This window comes from Panthera onca, chromosome F2 (assembly GCF_046562875.1).
Source record: "Panthera onca isolate mPanOnc1 chromosome F2, mPanOnc1 haplotype 2, whole genome shotgun sequence".
NCBI lineage: Eukaryota > Metazoa > Chordata > Mammalia > Carnivora > Felidae > Panthera > Panthera onca.
The window spans coordinates 19,312,707-19,326,724 of record NC_138356.1 but is presented as its reverse complement, the minus strand read 5'-3'; the positions used below and the strand labels follow the sequence as shown (position 1 = coordinate 19,326,724).

The following is a 14,018-nucleotide window of genomic DNA, read 5'->3' as shown; positions in this document are numbered from 1 at the left end:
GACAGAGAAAGAGAGAGAGCATGTGTAAGGGTGAGCAGGGTAGGGACAGAGAGAGAGACAGAGAGAGAGAGAGAGTCCCAAGCAGACTTCACGCTGTCAGCACACAGCCCAACACAGGGCTCGATTTTATAAAACATGAGATCATGACCTGAGCTGAAATCAAGAGTCGGACACTTAACTGACTGAACCACCGGGTGCCCTGAATATGTATCTTTTCATAATCAAAAATAAATATTATTTTATTTTAAAGTTTATTTATTTATTTTGAGAGAAAGAGAGAGAGAGGCAGAGAGAGAATCCCAAGCAGGCTCCACACCGATGCGGAGCTCCATGCAGAGCCTGAACTCATGAAACCGTGAGGTCATGACCTGAGTCAAAACTAAGAGTTGGATGCTTGATCGACTGAGCCACCCAGGTGCCTTCAAAAATAAATATTATTTTAAAGGACAACTGACTTCCAGAAGATCTGATATTAAAAGCTCCTAAATTAGCTTATACTGCTAAAGGTTGCCAACATTTTTCCAGAGAAAAATTAGTCTTTGTTCCAATTTTTTTTTTTTTTTTTTTGCTTATCGGGAGGGCAATAAACAATGAAATAAGTTGATAGTATACACATCTGAACGTTCAGGGGAAGAGAGAACTAAGAATGCAAAATCCTGAAGCCATTAGAAGACCAGTAATGAGCACATAGGCATTTTCATGCCTTTCCCTCCCCTCCCACAAACTGAGAATTATTTAACACCTGATTATGAGAAACAATGATACAATTTAGAAAATAAACTTATAAATGTGTATATTATGATGGCATTTCTCTTTATGGTTGGAAAGTTTATATTAAACAAAGATAGCATTTCTAAAGGAACAACCATGTTTGTTTCTAGGTGGAATAATGAGCAAATAATCTGAACTTTATCACACACACACAAAAAAGTTGCTTCTGGGGTGCCGGGGTGGCTCAGTTGGTTAAGCAGCCAACTTCAGCTCAGGTCATGATCTTGCAGCCCGTGGGCTGGAGCCCCGCGTCAGGCTCTGTGCTGATAACTCAGAGCCTGGAGCCTGCTTCGGATTCTGTGTCTCCCTCTCTCTCTCTGCCCCTCCCCTACTCCTGCTTGCTCTCTCTTTCTCTCTCAAAAATAAACATTAAAATTAAAAAAGTTTTTTTAGTTGCTTCTTTAATTTTTCTTTAAAAATTGTTTTTTTATTAAAATTTTTAAATCTTTATTTATTTTTGACAGAGAGAGAGAGAGAGAGAGAGAGAGAGAGACAGAGCTCGAACTCATCAACTGCGAGATCATGACCTGAGCTGAAGTTGGATGCTTAAACGACTGAGCCACCCAGGCGCACCCTGCCTTTAATTTTTTTTATCTTTATTTTTGACTGGAGGGGGGGCTTCTTTGATTTTTTTAAAATAGGTTTTTGAATTTTCTTTCAGTTAAAAGCTTTTATATTGGAGAGTAACCGCTCACATTCTTAATTTTCTTTATCAAAATAGAGTGGCTAGGAGTTTATTTGATCCTTGGTCCTTTTATGTTTAGACTATATATGAGCAGAGACACCTTTCTTACCTTAACTACTACTTTCAGTAAAAGACGTCCTTAACTCAGCCACAGAGATGTTAGGAATCAGATGGTATCAAAATCTTAACAATGCCGCTTGAAAAAGTTTCAGACTATGAACATCAAAAGTCCATTAAAAAAAGATAAGAACACCATATTGTAGCCTGAAAAAAAATTCTCCCCTTCCTCTCTTGATATTTTTGCTTGTTATTGGATATGGATTCTCTGAATTGTGAGAAGATAAAAAATGCCTTAAAAAAAGAATGCATTATAATATGAAAATGCATATAGCTTACACAAGCTTTGGAAAATATTTACTTCTTTGAGCTAGTCTTGGAATGCTACATATCTTACTCCCATGATAAGTTGGCATTCATGAGGCCAATAAAATCTTCACGTTTCTACAAACCAGGTATCACCTTCATTATACCACAGGACTTATGGATGTCAATGACTGTAAATCAGGGAGGCAGTAACATGGCAACAAAAACAAATACATATAAAAAAATCAGAAGTTCCTAGATTTTGATACTTTTTTAAAAAAGTTTTGATACTTAAAAAAAAAGTTTTAATATTTCAAATTGCTGAAAATAGTTTCTTCAAAGTATTAGAAAAATTTGAATGTTATAATGTTCTTTTCTAATGGGGGTACTGTCTTTAAATGCAAGATTCTTTTTAACACATTGGGGGAGATTTAGTCTCATGTGGCATTTTCTTTTGAGAAAGTTGTTTGTGATTTTTTATTTAAAAAAAAACCTTTTAATGTTTATTTATGAGAGAGAGAGAGAGAGAGAGCACAAGCAGGGGAGGGGCAGAGAGAGAGGGAGACACAGAATCTGAAGCAGGCTCCAGGCTCGGAGCTCTCAGAAGAGCCTGACATGGGGCTCAAACTCATGAACTGTGAGATCATGACCAGAGCTGAAGTCAGATGCTCAACCAACTGAGCCACCCAGGTGTCCCCTGTTTGTGTTTTTTAAAGGAAAGGGAAAAAATTAGAAGTAGGACTTAAATATCAAGTGGAAAGTATTTTTTGAAATAATTTCCATGTATGTAGAACATACCTAGATGAGACATTTATGACAAAACACTGAACACTTTAAACCCCCAAGGCCAAATTCCCATGATCTTACTTCCTTTTTCACATGTACTAAATCTCATGGGCTAGATGGAGACAGGAAGGGAATTGGTATAAAAGTGGTATGAATTATAGTAACAAATCCTTTTTCTAGCTCTAATCCTTTATGAGATACACTGAGCACTTCACAGGGGTTATTTTACCTAATCTTCACCAAACTCTTTACCTAATCTTCACAAAACCCTGTAAGTGTTGCCAAATTCCCATTTTTCTGATGGTGGGTCCAACATTAGAAAGTAACAAGTTATTTTCTCAAATCATAGAATTAGTAAGAGGCAATGGTGAAACTTGCATCTAGGATTACCTGAATAGAAAGCTCATGTATGCTGTTTTTATTTCTAATATTATATATACTCTCTTCCATACAATTAATCTCATTAGATTAATTTAAATTTTGTTTTACCATATATGTAATACTCTACATTAAATTCCTGAAGTAGACTGTATCCAAACAAATGTAGGTAATGAAAAAAATAAATATGACAGCATTTAAAACATGAAAAACAGCTGGCCTAAAAACACCCTTCTGACAATTCCTTAAAAAGTAAATTTTAAAGAAATTAAAAATTTACATGGAATTTTATGCTTATAGTCTCATATAAGTAAATTCATTCCATATTAATTTCAGTCATTGAATCGTCTGTTGCAGAAATAAACCAAAATGTTAAAAAGTAAAATAAAATCTCTTAATTTAATTTATCACCTTTAAAACACTGTCATATTTTTTTTTCTTATTGTGTTCTTTAGTGCATGTATAAAAGCATTAGAGCAATTTAAAAATATTTTTTCATTATTGTTAAGAATATTTTCTGAAATTATAAAACATGTGACTATCAAAAAAAGAAAATCATAATATTTTCATTCTAAAAGAAATTCATATATATAGAACCGGTTTAAACATTTCAGATTTTGAAAAATGTATTTCTAAAAAACCTTAAAAAATCTCAAATGAAGCTTTACTTTGCAAAAATTATTGTTTTCTGATATTGAAACTAATTGACAAGTGTGTGATCACTATTATTACCGTGTATTCAGTATTCAACTTCAACAATTTTAGCTTTCTATTTAAGATGGTTAAATAAGATGTCAATGATATTGTAACATATAGAAATCTAAACAGATTACTGTGAGTTACACAAGAAGTTTTAAACAATTCAGAAGAACAGTTTTAATACCTCTTTAATGTCTTTTGGTTTTGATGTTAAAATGTAAATAACTGCTGAGTTAATAACATTCTGTTGCATATTTTCAACCACAAAAAAAATACAATAGAATATTGACTTTGTACCACTTTCAAATGGCTCTTACAAAGAGTACAAAATTAATTCAAATTCAGTCAAATTATATGAAAATCATTACCGCAGCTAAACAAATCATCCTGAAGTATATAACACCACCATTTTATTAAGTATTTGAAAGAGGAAAGTTTATTTCAAAAACAATAAAAGCCTAATAATAATTAATACTGATTTTCAACTTGGTTGTGATTTGTTTATACAATGACTTAATGTAAAACCATCAAAATTGTGCTGTTTCAATATTTTCATAGTTATCAATATAGTTGAAGAGTTTTTAAAGCCTATAAATTTTTCAACACTTTTAAGGTTTTATTTACACAGAAGCATGTAAACATACAATACAAATTTATAGTTCTTATATATCTCATTTTTGATTTTCCCTCCTATTCCTGCTCTCAGCTCAGCTTTTGCTAGTGAACATTCATGTGTAGCACAAAATATTTTTGTTTTCATCCTAGAAGTTATATATTTATATGGAAGAAAAGACAGTGGAGTAATTTGTTCTATATTCTTAACCAAATCATATCGATGTCTGCCCTTGCTTAAATATCCATGTTAAAAATAAAAATATAATGTTTTGTATTGGCTTGTAAATACCCTTGTACCTTTACTTCCTTCCTCTTCAAGTCTTTGATTGTATTATCTTGTGGGAAACGTCAATATTTACTCTACTAGGTATTTCCAAAGCTAAAGAAAGCTAGGTTTTTTTTTCCTGTGCTTATAACTAGACAAAATGTGTGTGGGGTTGGAGGATTTAAATTTATTTGGAAGGAAAGTTTCATCTATAAATTCTAGTGTCCTTTCTCAAATATTCCTGCTGTTAGGCGCAACAAATAAAAATAAAAGCATTTTCAGAGAATATCCCATTTTTTTCCTACAACATCCCCATGTAATAGGAAGGTTGATATTGCTACCAGCGTTTATAATTAAGTACTGGTAGCTCAGGTGACAAAAGGCAACATGCAACATGAGGGCTGGAGCTGGTCTTAGAGTTTTTTAGCTCAGTGCCTTGGCCAGAGACCATATAATCACACATCATAAATGTGGCTCACACCTTTGCAAGATACTCCGTGAAAAGCTATGGCCTAAATATGAAAAAGCACATTAACTTATATTATTGTTATATGTCAAAGAACTTGTAACTTATTTCAAAGTGAGAAATATGTATGAAACAACTTACCTACAAGTATACTGAAAACAGCTCTCAAATAAAGGAATTTTCACACAGTTATACCACTGAGATGAAGGACAACTGTCAATAATTTACTTGTGGGTTTAGATTTTATTTTCAAACTATTGACTTTATTCTGCTATGTTGATCTACTTTTACCACTGGAAAAAAATTTTTTAAGAAAAAATAACATTTCTTATTAAATGCCATAAATCATGTAGGATGATGTATGTTTTTGGTGGCATACAAGCTTATATTTATTTAAAAGGCAACCTTTACATGTAAACACTGGCTATCATTTGTAAATATTTCAATATGTTGTTGGAAATTAACACAAATGAAGAATAAAGAAACTGAATCACAAATGTAATTCCAAGCATGAAACGAGTACTTGTAGAAGACAGTGAAGGGGGCTATAAATCACATCTAACAAAAGCAAAGCAAGAATCCTAAATAAAAGTTTAATAGAATAATATGATAAAGTAGAATCTCAACAAAGCCATGTCCTCAGGACTATGCTAGAATCATTTCATAACACATAATTTTTCTACTCTAGCAGTTCACTTTTCAAGTGCTCCTAAAAAATATGATATCAGGAAGAAAGACAGCAATAATTAGTCATACAAACTACAGTAACCAAGGCTTCTTAGCAAGACTTTTCCTTATTTTCAAGAGACATTTCAAAAGAGCTAGATTAACTCAGAAGCCTCTATTCCATGTTATTTTTATTATAAAAATCATACTTTCTGCAATTTTATTTCTCTTGCTTCAGGATATCTTAGATCAAACGACAAAAAAGTTCATTGACCATACCTTCCAGATTAGAGTTTCTCATTGTATGTTGTACAGATCACCTGCAACAGAATTTGTTGAAAGACTGAAGGAAGAGCATTCCTGTTGGAAAATGGTGATTCATGGGCTGTATTCAAATCTAACAAACCAAAAGTTGAGGACAGAGGGAACTGGGGATTGTACTTAAAATAAGCTACTCAGATGATTCTTAAGCAAACCAAATCTTGAGAATCATCCCTGAATAGTTAATACTTCATGAAACATGCCCAGATTTATGCAAACTTTAACTCCCAGGGATGTGCAGAGTCATGGAATAAGTGGAGAAATTCATAAACCTATGAATGAATTAATCAATAGACTAATTGAGAGCTGAAGGAAAAACCTACGAATTGTTTGGTTCTATGTAGATGCCAATGTGCACTAGATTCACCATTCTCTCAAAGTCCAAAGAGGTCAAGTAATTAGAAAAACACAAGACACAATAATCCTAGAGCTGTACATTAATACAAACTAGCACTGTTCACAGAGCAGGTGCATGATATTTGCTGAATGAAAAAAAATGTGTCTGAGTGGATTTTCTCAAATGTTGTCACTGTAATCCAGAGAGACAAACAGTGCTATTCAACTCCACTTAGACAACACTTCAACCTGATCCCACTTGGCATTTGTGCAAACAATGATGGCTCTAAAGCAAGGTGACGTTAGAATTCAGGAATATAGGACAAAACTCTATAGCAGAGGCATCTCATAGAACTTCTGTTACAATACATCAAATGGTTCAACAGGAGTTAATACGTATTATTTGGCATGTGAAAGATATTTTCATACATCTGTGTGAAGTTCTAGTTTTTCAATTATATTAATTCATTTAGTGAACATTTAAGAATATATGTGTAGATTTTCTATAATGTTTAGGTAATTGTGGTCATCAATTGCAGTGTAATTACTGGAATTTCTGAGAATATTCTGTATTTAAAAATGAGAGCTACTGAGATTGAGGTGATGTGGGTGTTATTTTATTCAGTATGTTCTAGATTTAGGGCACTGACTTCACTGGTGCTCAAAATCGCTATGCCCTAACACCCCACAAATTTGGAATATTTTAATCTCTAATATGTACTAATGCCATATTAAGTTATTTTAGTACTATGCTGAATGAATTTCTATGCAGCATTTAAAGCAACCTTACATGTAATATAAATTTTGGAAAGTCTTTGACTTTTTAAAAGAATCTTTTCTACAAAGAATCTTCATTTTAAAGTGACAACCCTTCTGTTGTCCTGGTAGTCCCAAATACCAATACCCAAAGGAAACAAAGTTTATGGTGTATGCTTTAGACTATTTTACATACTTAATAACATTAAAATATAGGTATATAGATAGGTAGGTAGACAGATTTCTTTTTAACATTTAAGGCCCTCTCCCCTTTTTTTATCCAACATCATTGAATGACAGCATCCATTTTTCATTAAGTGAAATGCCTGTTTCTATTAATTAAGTGAAATGGATGCTTTCTGCTAAGAAGCCTCCAACTGGAAAAAAAAAAAAAAAAACGGAACAGAATATGAATGTTTACTTTATAAATATTGGTCACATGCAAAAGAATTTGTCAAAAGATTGCCTTAATGCAATGAGTCCCTCTTGAAAATTAAGTTTATATGTTACATAGTTTGATAAGATATTGGGGTTTTAGAAATTCATAATTTACTGTATTCTGCAGAGAATACCAGTATAATTATACTTGTTCTTAATTACTAAGTTTAAAGCAAATAAAATATACTTACAATCACCTTGCTTATTTTTGGTAATACAATGTTAGTTTTAATTTTTATATGATATGAGCTAAGATCAGAAAGTATAAATCATGACTAATGCTGTTTTCCTTTTGTAGCATCTCTGAAATTTGATTTTTATATATATGCCTCATCATCAATTCTGAGAAAGCCAAAAAATTTTTTTTCTGTAATATCCTATACCAAAATATGTAAGAATAACACTTGTGCCTTTCAAATAATTCTGATATTTTCAAATAAGTATAAATTATATTCATGGTAATCAAGCACATAACTGCGATTAGCTTTTCATCAGAAATAAAATGAAAAATGCATATAGTGAAAATGAACTTACATTTACAAGTTGAAATATCTTTGAAATTAGTGAAGTTCCTCAAATTTTCTGTGAAAGTTAGTGGAGTAAAAGATAATATAGGTATTTTTTATAACTCTCTTGCTGTACCATTGTAAATTGTCTCTCCATTTTTGAAAAATAATTAATTTTAATAACTTTCAAAAATATGCAAATTTAATAATCGTGATCATTAATTTCCAGAAGTTACTAAAATATTTCAGAATATCTTATATTTGAAGATGAGAACTACATATTTAAGGTGAGTTGGCAGATATTTTATTCTATGTCTTCTGCAATGAGAGCACCAATTTCACTGATGCTTAAATTTGTTAGTTCTTAAAATTCCAGAAATTTGGATATTTTGTTCCCTGGTATATATTAATTCCATATTAAGCTACTTTTGTGCTATGAATTTACAAATAGGATTTAAAGCAATCTTACAGTAAATATTTAATCTACTTAAAAACTTATAGATGCCGTATGTACTATATTTTCATATGTCAATATACTGGGAGTAGAAATCTAACAACATACAATTAAACAACTGTGGAGAGTTAAATATTAATCAGTATGTATTAATAATGCTAGATTCCTTTACAAATGAATTAAGGTAAGAAGTTTTACTGACCTCTACTTCTTCAACTAAAAGGCTCTTTTCCCCCTTCCCCTTAAACCAATTTTACTTAACAACAATCCTTTGTTCCATTAACATTAACTAATAATTATACTTCTCATTTAATTATCACTTCACAAAGAATACATACTACTTTTCATGTATATAGATTTTTCAGCCAGTTAATCCCTGATATAGATAACAAGTTAAGACAATGAAACCACATAAGCTATAGCAAACTCATTCTATACAATGTTGCAGATGTGCAAAAGATATTGTAAATAGTCTCTTGCCTTTTACGATGACTCTATGTACTAAAATTTGATTTCAAATAAATTTTCAGGAACTCAGCATTTGTATTTTCCTCAAATATATACATATAATATGCTTTTCTAGGATCAGGGTTTCAAAAAAATATTGTCTTAAAATTCTTCAATAATAAACAAAATTATGAAAATCTAATATTAAAAGGACTGGAAAAGTAAGTATTATAGTTTCTAAATTGATTTATCAGTATCACATCAACTGATTAGTGTAGGACTGGAAATCTAACAGAATATTAATAGAGACATACATGGCTATTGAAGACGTCAAGTCTTAAAACTGAATAACTAAATTATCAATTTATTTTATACCCATATTCATCCATATTAATAGTTCATCCATTACTACATCATGACTGCAAAAAATCTGTAACTTACATCAACTGAAATTTTTCATGTACACCTGGTTTGATTTCATATAAGAGATGAACCATCATCTTAGATACAGGCACATGTAACATTGTAAGTCATGAATTTATGCACACTACTTTTGAAGAAAACTGAGTCTCTATTTTAAATATATATTTTCTAAATGATTGAATGGATAAGTGTATTTGCATCTTAAAGACAAATATTTCATATCTAAATAACATTTTACATAATTAATGAACTTCTGGGTAAAACAATCGTTCAGGTACAATTTTCTGCTACATGACCTTTGTTCACTGAGACAACGGGGCAACAGGATTGCATATGGCATTATTTAGGAGGACAGCCTAGCACACTTGCAACATTCCATGTTATTGCAGACAAATCTCATAATCTAGAGACCAGCATTAGTACACTACCAGCTGCCTATGCTAAGATATATGGAGTTCCATGGAGAAAGCCCAAACTGTCAACTAGTTTTCATTCTTCACTTCGCTCAGACCACAGGCTACAACGTCTAAATGAAAAAAAACCATGAGGACCAGCTATTAATGGCTCACATAGTCTCAAAAACCCAACCCTCTGGTCTTCAGCTTGGGAGACTAGAAACTTTAAGGAGCTGAGATCTAGGATGTACCAGCACTGACACCTGAGTTTCCTTAAAGAACCCCTCAATCATCACTGAAGTTTATGATTTCCTCCACTCTGACATGATACTCCCAATGCTGTCAGGAAATCCAAAGTGATTCTGAGCATGCCTAGATTTCTTCAAAAGATTATCTTTGCAAGGTAAGTATAATTTCCTTCCTGTGGATATCAACTGATCAAGAGCCGTCAGTCACGCAATGGATGGGAGAGAGAGAGAGCAATACCTGTACAATTCAACGTCAATGTACCAAAAAGCCAACGTTGATGTTATATGAACAACGTCCTGGCCCTGCCAGTGACAGTCACTGTTCAGACCCTGCCCCCTTCACTGTTAACGACCAAAGCAAAAGAACAATTTACAAGCTCAGTCATGGAGCACAACTGCAAAAGAGTCCATTCGTACAAGAGCAAACCTACAAGGCTAATGACTACACTCTGCCTGCTGAACTTCCATCCACTTGTCCTCTAGGACTCAACTCACCGCTAGAATCAGCTTCTCTATGAAACATTCCTTGATCATCATCCTCTACCTCTGCATTAAGTGTTATCCCTATTTAAACTGTGTGCTTAATCACATTAGCACCTGTAGCAAGAACTACATGAATGTAGTTACATTTTTTATCTCAAACACTAAGAAATGCAAAGTTCCTGCAAACAGAATCCATGATTGTTTTATTATGATCCTAGGACAGAGCTCAGTGCCTAGCATGAGGTTAAGTGCTTAGAAAAACATTTCCTGAATTGAAGTTGGGGAAGGTACCACAACATCTGGCATATCTGCCACATCAATGATTTGGAGGTGGGGAGATGAGATTCCTTGAAAAAAAAAATACTCAGACTTAATTGTTCTTAAAAAAAAAAAGATGAACAGCATAAAGTGAAAATGCCATGACAGTCTCCTCAATGCTGGAATGAATTCAGTATTATCAGAAAACAGTGATGAACCTGCCATCATTGAGTAAGTAACACCTCTGTAGGTATATGCAAGGAGACATATCTTTTTTTTAAATCATAGTATTTTGCTGCCATGAACACTTAAAACCCAGGAAGCTCATTTAGAAAAAAAATTTTTTAAATGTCTGTATGTTTCTGAGACTCCTTATTCTATGTTAAATTTATTTGCAGTTTTTGAATGATTACATTATTTATTCACTTTAGTATATGGTTACAAAGTATTCAAAAATTATTCTAATTATTTAGGATAAAAGGAAAGTTCAGTTAAAAAAAACTACTATCCAGAGATTTATGGTGAAATAAAAACATACATTTACTTCATTTAAGATATAAAGGGTTCCCTACATATACAACACTAATAAGGTTTTCATGAAAGTAACGAGCCTATAAAAACACTGAAATCTTGCAAACTTTCCTGTCATTTATGGAAGACACAAAACACTAATTTACTATCTGTCCTTTTAAATTTTACTCTATTTTTCTAAAACATCCTTGAAACAATAGGGGACACTTTGGAATGAGGGCTGAAATATGTATTTTGGATATATTTTATAGACAGAAGATGTGATCAAGGCAATCATAATCAGAGAATAAAGCAGACAGACTTGAATTTTTATCACAATTGCACACAGAATAAAGCTTGATTAAAGAGTCAGAAGGTAAAGTGCTGCATATACAAAGACAAAATACAGTCTAATAAATACTTCACATGCTTCGGTCATTTCAACTTCATTCTTACATGCAACTTCATGAAAGTCTAATGTAAATAAAATATGTGTTAAATGGTGTCTTTCCCCTAGGACAAAACTATTCAAAAACTTTAAAATCTCTAAATCACTACACATTTTTACAATGCCAGAGAAGAAGAGAAAGAGAAATTATTAATTTTTAAAATTACCCAGCAATTCCATTGCATCATCTTCATTATCAATATCTTCTTCTGTTACAGATGGGGTAGGGCTATGGAGAGACTCAAAAGAATCTTGAGAGAGCATTGCTGCCAGAAGTTTCTTATGTTGCTGTTGCTGCTGTTTTAATCCTTTAGTCTTGGGCTCCACCTTTAAGCTGAAGAAATATTTAAATGTTAGTTTTCAATGATGACAACACTATCAATTAGCTGTGGTAAATAAAGAAAATCTGCAACCAAATTTTCATTCAATTTTTTGCTATGCAAAATTATAGTCATATTAGTAAAATTCTTCCCAAGGATGAGGGAAATATAGACTATCTTCTTTCCTAGACATCCTTTGGCACCTCATAAACAATCTTCCAAGTAGGTATTGGTGAGAAACATGGCAAACTGTAACTCCTGCCCCATTTAAGGGAGGAGGTGCTAATCAGCCATGTCATTATTAAAGCCCACTGTTGATGCATTTTTTCTGATTTTTTTAAAAAGAGGAGGCAGAAAGTCCAGATTATTATGTAAAAATCCCTGATCTACAAACAAATGCATGTCAAGCAAAACACATGTAACGGGATAACTATTATACTATCACAAGACTATTTTAAAATGAAAACGCTAATTTCTATAACTGAAATAACTTTCCTCACTATTCCTATCGGGCTGCCTAGATGTGGGGTTAGGATGAGGTAGAAGAAAAGATGAAAACAAAATTGGCAATTAAATGTTTCTCAGTTTCTTTGAGTTTAAAGAGTCTTTGAAAATTTGGAGGAGTTTCTTTGTCATAAAGCCAGACTCCTTTGGGTAAATTCTCTGTCCTTCATGGTTCCCTCTCCCCCAACTTCTCAAGACAGTATCTGATTGGACAACTTACAAGTCCAAACAACAATCACATATAGTTAAAAAATTGTTCCAAAGTTCATCTTTTCTCTATAATCCAATTTCTTTTCATATTATTGCCCAAAGGAAGGAAATGGCAAATGTCTCTTCATGAAAGAAAAACACATGATGCAGAGGAAATCTCTCCCAGGCAAGATGAAAACATAACCTTTCTAAAGGTATTCAGAAGGACAGCCCATAAGGCAAGTGGGTTACATGCCTGGTCCCCACTGCCACCAGGCCAAAATGTAGAAGGAGTGTGGTAAAAAAACAAAAATAAAGAACCAACCAGATAAATTTCACGGCACAGATCATAACATTTCAAGTTGTCTTAACAGCCGTACTAGGTTCGACGTTGTCTAAGAAGAGGATGGAAACAGCAAAATGACTTTGTATGTCATCAGTGGGCAAAGATCAATCAGTCCCACCCCATTGGTTCACCTCAAAGTTAGGGTGGATATGAAAGAGAAGGTCAGGGGAAAGAGGGGCAGAGAAAAACCTTTTGTTTGTCCTGGTTAATGCTAGTTAATAAATGTAGCAGGAATGGTAGAATCAGAAAATCACCATTTCGCAACCGCCAACATAGTAACTGTTCAGGCCCATCAGTGGATACGAATGCCCTTTGCTGAAAGATAGTTGGGGGGAGATGGACTGTCAAAACTCTCAAGGTGTTTTTAACAGATTACTAACATTTTAATTGATTTTTTTTGCTTTGAAATAATTATAGATTTACATGAAGTTCTAAGAAATAATACATTGAGATCCTGTGTACCCTCCCTTTCCACAGTTTCCTTCAACAGTATCATATTATAAAACTACTGTACAATAGTTTTCTGACAACAATACAATTCTCTAATCTTACTCAGATTTCCCATTTTAATTGTACTCATTTGTGTGTGTATGCCTCTGCGTGTGTATTTAGTTCCCGATATTTTTAGTATTTGTGTAGATTTGTGTATCATGTATCCACCACCAGAATCAAGAAACAGAACATTTCAAACACCACAAGGTGCCCTCATACTGCCCTTTTCTGCCCCTCCCACCAGACTCCATACCCCTTTTTCCCCATCCCTAACCTCTGGCAACTACGAGTCTGTTCTCCATTCCTACAATTTTCTCATTTCAAGAATATTATACAAAGGGTATCTATGTAACCTTTTAATATTTTTTTTCAGGCAGTCTAATTACCTAAGGATTCATTCATGCTGTTCCATGTATCAAGAGTCCATTGCCTTTCTTTGCTACGGCATGC

General features: G+C 33.1%; 1 protein-coding gene across 1 annotated transcript in view; it reads right to left on the bottom strand.

The window, feature by feature from the left end:
* Positions 1-14,018, bottom strand: part of CF2H8orf34 (chromosome F2 C8orf34 homolog) — a 408,213-nt gene that overhangs the window by 225,190 nt on the left and 169,005 nt on the right. Inside the window, 1 exon segment of the mRNA XM_060610698.3 lies at positions 11,885-12,051. Within this exon segment, the coding sequence (XP_060466681.1) occupies positions 11,885-12,051 (167 nt within the window).